Genomic DNA, 7,677 nt, shown 5'->3' with positions numbered 1-7,677 from the left:
ATGGACGACTTGTCTGTGTACCATGGAGACATCGGCATGGACGAAGGAGAGATGCGCCTAGCGCAGGACGGCCGAGAAGGATGCTACCTGGTGCGAAACAGTGACTCGGTACCAGGCGTGTACTGTCTGTGTGTGCTGTGAGTATACAACATGTGTTTCACGCATTCCCTATGTCCTCAAATGTATCCCCCATGAGTAAATGCATTTTGCAAAGACGTAGCTCTCTTTTAATCAGAAGGTCACTAGCCCAGCATACATGTTGAAATGTCTCATGCATGAGCAAGACAATTACCTTCTTCAGCCGATCATGACCATCTGAGCAGCCATCAGCTGGGTGAGGCTGAAAATGAATGATCCCGCACACGATATAGTAAATAATACTGAGTTCACCACTGGATGTGTTCAAGTGCTAGTTCTGTACATATGAGCATTTCACAGGCACACACACACACACACACACACACACACACACACACACACACACACACACACACACACACACAATACTTCCATTCGAGCATTAAAACCAAACAGTGTCTGAGAGTCCAAATCAAGCCTTCTGTTTGTTTTGAAATGAGTTCAGATCTGCAGGGGGCTTTTCTACTCACAGTAGGGTTAAACTGCAAACTTCATCTCGCTGTTATGGTGTGTGGTGTGGTGTGGTGTGGTGTGGTGTGGTGTGGTGTGGTGTGGTGTGGTGTGGTGTGGTGTGTGTGTGTGTGTGTGTGTGTGTGTGTGTGTGTGTGTGTGTGTGTGTGTGTGTGTGTGTGTGTAGGTGCAATGGATACGTCTACACGTACAGAATCTACCTGGACGAGGCAGGCTCCTGGGCAATAGAAGTGAGACAGTTCACATTTCCTTTTATGCACCTTTTTTCTGTAATTACGTATATAGGCTACCTCGAAAAACCAAAACACAATAACTCCACTAACCCAAAAGAGCGTGCCTTGTGTTCCACCCCATCTGTCACACAACATGTACCACAGACAGGAGAAAACAGAGGTTGTGTCAGCGCAAAAACAAATTCAGCAAGCTACCGTATGAATTTAAGGCCAAGCGTTTGAGGACTGACAGAAGTGACAAATGGGTTCACACGCTGCTTTCTTTTAGTGGCAAGATGGAGATACCACTCCTCCAGCTCGTCTCTCTCTCTCTGATATGGGAGAAGCCTAGCATAGCATCTGCATTAATAAATACACAGCGCCGACGGGAAGTGAAGAATCACGTTTGACAGCGTTTCTGATGGGATATGTAATTGAGCACTGAGATCTGGCAAACACCCCAGAGGTGTGAGTACACACAGAAACATCAGAGGACTGTGTCTCAGGTTGACAACTAAGTTAGATGTTTCTGTAAGTACATTTCTGGTCCCCTCACTGGTACTGACAGCGCCAACGGAAGAGAGCCCAAACACCCGAATTACAACCAATTTCCACCCACAAGCCCAATAACAGCTTACATTATTCATGTGGGACATCAATCACTTTAATGAAATGTTCTGGGGAAACAGAGGTAACGTTATGGCGATGGCCGTGAATGAGGGAAGGATTCAAAGTGTGGTGCTTTAGAAAATATCAATATTCAGCCATTTGTATTACAAATGATTTCTAAAGGTCTTCAAAACCCAATTTGATATTCACACAGGTGCTCAAATACGACACCTCCACTTCCGGTGATTGATAGTGGCCCAAAATGAAAACATATTATGGTTGTTTCTAGAGGATCGCAGATAACTTGATACAATCTTAATACTTTTCTACACTTCCGTAATTTCATTGGGAAATATTTAATGATAAACTTTACTTGTTTATTTTTTGTCTTCAAGATGGCATCTGTAATGTGTCTTCTAACTTATCTTGTTTATGCCTGTGGAAAGATTGCCTTTTAGAAACACAGGGGCAAAGTTTGCAGTTTGCAATTTACTCGGTTCTATTAAGCGGAACAGGAAACTCTGTGACATTGTTGTGCCGTGAGAATTAACTGGAGAAGAACACACATAAGTATTGTTTAAAGACATATTCACCCCCCCCCCCCCCCCCCCCCCCAAAAAAAAATGTTTAAAGATCAAAATATGTAACATTATTCCCGCAGCGAGTACGACGCATTAGGCAATCTTTAAAGCCCTGCTGAGAGCCAGCGAGGAGAACACAGCAGCTTAGCAGTGGGAAAACACAATAGATCCAATTTCACTGCGAAAGCCCTTGTTATAGCCTGAAGATTAACTCTACGAGGCAAACAAAATAAGGCATTACCCCACTACGCTTTATACTTAACTCAAACCGAAGGAGTAAATACTATTTCATTGATCAATTATTGTGCTGTTGCAACTGCGTTCACGCTCGGAAAACAAATGTTGATTTTATTTTACACGGTGTGAGAATGGAGTACTTTTGAGTCGAAGTGGATATGAATGCATTAGATTTTCTTTTAAACACACGGTCTGCTACACAACTAAAATGTGTAAAAAGCAGTTGGTGAGGCAGTTCAGACTGCAAGTAAGTAGTAACACATTGCTGTAGAAAGTTAGTTGTGACATAAAGTGAACTGATTAATCATTATCCATAATTGCAAAATGTTGTAAGGAGTGCATGAGACGCAAAGCAAATGAACTGAAAAGCCTGCAGGCCAGAGAGGCAGGGTTTTTAAAGGCAGTGAACACTGGGACCAGGTGCGCCCCAATCATTCTGATGAATTCACCAACCTCCCAGAGACCTACAGCATGAACAAATGAGAAACAAAGACGAGGAGGGCAAAGCAACTACACAGATCATAAAACATTAAACTAAAGGTGAAAACACAAAGGGTGAAATAACTGTCTCAGTCCTCCCAGTAGCTTCTACCACCATCTTTGTACATGTGGTGGTAATTAGTATTTTTAGCTTTAGTGATAGTAAGGACATAGTCCAGAAGACAGCAGAACTGTCACGCATGATTCCCTAGCTTTGAATTCAAATGGAAAACCACTAGCAAAGTGACAGTGAAAAGGGAGCCATTTTGTATTCACAGTGTATCTCTGTATCCATTAAGGCAAAACTGTCCTGCCGTGCATGCCGTACGTCCCCTGTGGGCGTTTGGCGTGGGGACGGTGATCAGTGCACGTATACACCTTCCTGTCCGTCTCTCTTTCAGACCGCGCCCGGTGTGCAGAAGCGATATTTCCGGAAAATCCAGAACTTGATAGCAGCCTACCAGAAGCCAGACCAGGGGATCGTCATGCCTCTGCTCTATCCCCTCACTGCCCAGAGACGGGCACACCACACACACGCTGCACAACCCGAGACAGAGACACTCTATAATAGTATCACTAAGTCACAGCAGCCGCTGGTCGCCGCCCTCAAAGTCGTCTGCTCAGGGACAAAAAGAACGGAGCCGTAAGAGGGTTCAAAACAACACAACAAACAACACACGACCTGCCTTCAACAGCTACAGCTCATTACCCAACACCTGCTGACACCAATATACAACACACCCATCCACTTGCACTTTCTCACCCAGCGCATGAGGCGAGTTCACCCCTTCTTCCGGGAATGGAACAGAGTGCATTCTGGGATGGAATTGGGCCATATGTGAACGTGCCGGGCCGAAAACCTGAACGAGTACCGTGCGTGCGTGCATGTGCGAGCGTGTAATGAACGAGCGCCGCCGTTGTGTATTGGCTCGCAGCGCGAGCCAGTGCGTTCACGTAAGGCCCAATGCCGCTCGAAGCTGCAATACCACTTTCGGCCACCATGTCCATTGCGCTTCAGTGTTTCCTCTCTGTGACGTCTTAAATTAATATATACTCTAAGGATGTTAGTCAAATCTTGTCTCACTCACTATCTCTCTCTCTCTCTCTCTCACACACACACACACACACACACACACACACACACGCGCACGCGCGCACGCACGCACGCAAGGTTGGGAACCACTACTGTGAAATGTAAATAGTAATGCTGCTTATTTGCTGCTATGTGTTAGGAGCAGGGCGCCATGCACACACGGTTTGTGTCTAGTTTGTGTGTGCAGCCTACTGTTTTGCTTTAACCACTTAAGGCCCACTGAACAGAGTCCCTCAGGGCTCTATACCAGTGTATTTTCTGTTTTCTGTTGTTGTGGGGAAAGCGTTTGCTCAAAATAGCCGATCGGCAAGCTCACACCGCTTGTCAATCAGCTATTTTCTGCTGAAGCTTTTCCCACAATAAAGATGCTGGGGTTTAAGTGGTTAAGTTAAAACTGCACTAATTCAGCTGGGGTTTCGGGGGGAATGGGGGGTGATTATTCATTGGTCTCCAAGCGTGGTTACAACTCACCATGCGGGACAGTTTAATTTGTGCAACGTGGCGAGGAAACACAGCCCCATGTGCTGAGAGGCCGCGGCACTGAAATATTCAAGTGCTGACACATTAATATCCATTACTGCATACATAAGTTGACAACAAATATTGTGCTTTGTTTCTGTAATGCAATTCCAGCTATATGAGCAGAAAGGAAATAAATGGTATTGGTTGAAATAAAGTGTATTTAAATGAGGTCACACTCGCGCACGCACACACACGCATTGAGAGAGAGACACACACACACACACACACACACACACACACACACACACACACACACACACACACACACACACACACACACACACACACACACACACACACACACACACACACACACACACACACACACACACACACACACACACACACCTCTTTCTGACACACATAATGCGAAACAAAAATTCAATTTGACATACTGAATGCTGGTCTCCATGGAGAGGATGCTGACTGGCAGAGGGGAATAAAACATGCAGCAATGCATTCATCTGATTGACATGACTGAGTCAGTTTGACAGACAGAGACACACAGGGGAGGGGACAGAGAGAGACCTCGCCACCATCACCAGAGAGAGACAGAGACAGACAGGGGAGGGGACAGAGAGAGACCTCGCCACCATCACCAGAGAGAGACAGAGGCAGACAGAAGACAAGACAGACAGACAGAGACACACAGGGGAGGGGACAGAGAGAGACCTCGCCACCATCACCAGAGACAGACAGAAGACAAGACAGACAGACAGAGAAGACACAGAGAGAAGAGAGACAGAGACACAAGGGAGGAGAGAGAGACCCGCTACCACTACCACCACCACCATGAGAGACAGACAGAGACAGAGAGAAGAGTGAGGCAGGCAGAGAGATAGACAGAGAGATTTATACCAGGCTAACCTTTTACATTTCCTATGGATGTATAAGAGAGATGGAAGAGAGAGGAGATAGAGAGAGAGAGAAGAGATGATGCTGGGGATCTGGAAAGAAAAAAGAATGAGAGAGAGACTTTTTAAAGACTGCTTTCTGAAGGGGACAACAAAAGAGGAAGATGGAAAGATAGAGAGAGGACAGAGAGCGAGAGAGAGAGAGTATAAAGAGAGAGAGAGAGAGAGAGAGAGAGAGAGAGGGACAGAGAGAGAGAGAGACAGACAGAGAGAGGAGGGAGGGAGAGAGAGAGAGAGACAGAGAGGCCAGAGAGAGAGAGACAGAGAGAGAGAGGGGAGGGAGGGAGAGAGAGACAGAGACAGAGAGGCCAGAGAGAGAGAGAGAGAGAGAGAGAGAGAGGGACAGAGAGAGAGAGAGACAGACAGAGAGAGGAGGGAGGGAGAGAGAGAGAGAGACAGAGAGGCCAGAGAGAGAGAGACAGAGAGAGAGAGAGAGAGAGAGGGGAGGGAGGGAGAGAGAGACAGAGACAGAGAGGCCAGAGAGAGAGAGAGAGAGAGAGAGAGAGAGGAGGGAGGGAGAGAGGGACAGAGAGAAACATCCTATCAGCTCAGGCGGTTCACTGTGGTGAAGTGCGGCTGTCTCCTAGCAACCGGAGCCTCCATCTTTTGGCGGGGCGTAGTGAGTGCCGAGCGGTGGGCCGGCGACTAGAGAAGCATATAGTCTCTGTCAGGTGGAAACCTCATGTCCAAAACTGTTCCTTTTCAGGGTTCAAATTCAAAAGCATCAAAAGTGGCTGATCTACAAGCAGTTCGCACCGCGTTTCCAGCTTGCCGATCTGTTACTTTTGATGTGTTAGGCATTCATTTAAAAAAACACACAAACATGTTACAACGAGGAGATAAGAGGTTTCTGCCCGACAGCAACGCCATGGTTCACTGAGAGGGGAAGAACCGAGTCACACCGCCCGGTTCACTGAGAGGGGAAGAACCGAGTCACACCGCCATGGTTCACTGAGAGGGAAGAACCGAGTCACACCGCCCGGTTCACTGAGAGGGGAAGAACCGAGTCACACCGCCCGGTTCACTGAGAGGGGAAGAACCGAGTCACACCGCCATGGTTCACTGAGAGGGAAGAACCGAGTCACACCGCCCGGTTCACTGAGAGGGGAAGAACCGAGTCACACCGCCATGGTTCACTGAGAGGGGAAGAACCGAGTCACACCGCCATGGTTCACTGAGAGGGGAAGAACCGAGTCACACCGCCCGGTTCACTGAGAGGGAAGAACCGAGTCACACCGCCATGGTTCACTGAGAGGAAGAACCGAGTCACACCGCCATGGTTCACTGAGAGGAAGAACCGAGTCACACCGCCATGGTTCACTGAGAGGGGAAGAACCGAGTCACACCGCCATGGTTCACTGAGAGGGGAAGAACCGAGTCACACCGCCATGGTTCACTGAGAGGGGAAGAACCGAGTCACACCGCCATGGTTCACTGAGAGGGGAAGAACCGAGTCACACCGCCATGGTTCACTGAGAGGGGAAGAACCGAGTCACACCGCCATGGTTCACTGAGAGGAAGAACCGAGTCACACCGCCCGCGTACAATACTGTGCATCACCTGTTCACCACTGCAACCACGCGCACCGGCCCGCTCTGCTCTGTCACTCAAAACACACACACACACACACACACACACACACACACACACACACACACACACACACACACACACACACACACACACACACACACACACACACACACACACACACACACACACACACACACACACACACACACACACACTGAATAACAGGCAGATGGTAGAGGAGGGTGATGAGGAGGAAGAGGAGGTGTGGGGCACACAGAAGGGCAGTACCATATTAAGATAGATGAAAGAAAATGACAAAAACAAGTTTAAGTTTAAGTTCCGGGCTTGGCGGGGGGGAGGGGGTGTTTGGCCGCGCTTCAGATGGTAGAGGAGGGTGATGAGGAGGAAGAGGAGGTGTGGGGCACACAGAAGGGCAGTACCATATTAAGGGGGTGTTTGGCCGCGCTTCAGATGAAGGATGATTGCCGTTCGCTGATTGCCGTTGCCGTTCGGCTCCGAGGACCCCCCTCCCCACCCCCCCCCCCCCCCCCCACCCCACCCCCACCCCCCGCCAAACACACCATGACGCCCATGCACTCACCCTGCTTCAGTTGTCACTTCTCTCAGTCCCTCTCTCTCTCTGCTCCTGTGGGACTGACTAGTGTTAGCTACTTGGTATACACAGCTCAGCTTGAACCATAATGGTGATAAGGAGAAAGTTACAAACTCACAGAACAAAGTATGCAAAGACATAAACAAGAGATTGAGAGAGATTGAGAGAGACAGATATTGAGAGATTGAGAGAGAGAGAGAGAGAGAGAGAGAGAGAGAGAGAGAGAAATAATTAGCCACAACGTCCATGAATTGACAGGCAGTGGGAGCACTAA

The 7,677-nt window shown here is 48.2% G+C and overlaps 1 protein-coding gene across 1 annotated transcript; it reads left to right on the top strand.

Moving 5' to 3' along the window:
- sh2d1aa (SH2 domain containing 1A duplicate a) lies at positions 1 to 3,732 on the top strand (the record flags this gene model as incomplete). Its single annotated transcript, XM_079500537.1, has 3 exons — positions 1 to 137; positions 776 to 839; positions 3,130 to 3,732. 3 exons carry the CDS (start codon positions 1 to 3, stop codon positions 3,373 to 3,375), a joined length of 447 nt encoding a protein of 148 aa, XP_079356663.1. The 3' UTR covers positions 3,376 to 3,732.
- Positions 3,733 to 7,677: the final 3,945 nt, after the last annotated feature.

The sequence above is a fragment of the Electrona antarctica genome, assembly GCF_951216825.1.
Source record: "Electrona antarctica genome assembly, chromosome: 1".
Classification (NCBI taxonomy): Eukaryota; Metazoa; Chordata; class Actinopteri; order Myctophiformes; family Myctophidae; genus Electrona; species Electrona antarctica.
Note: the sequence above shows the minus strand (reverse complement) of the source record. Positions and strands in the feature narration are given on the sequence as shown.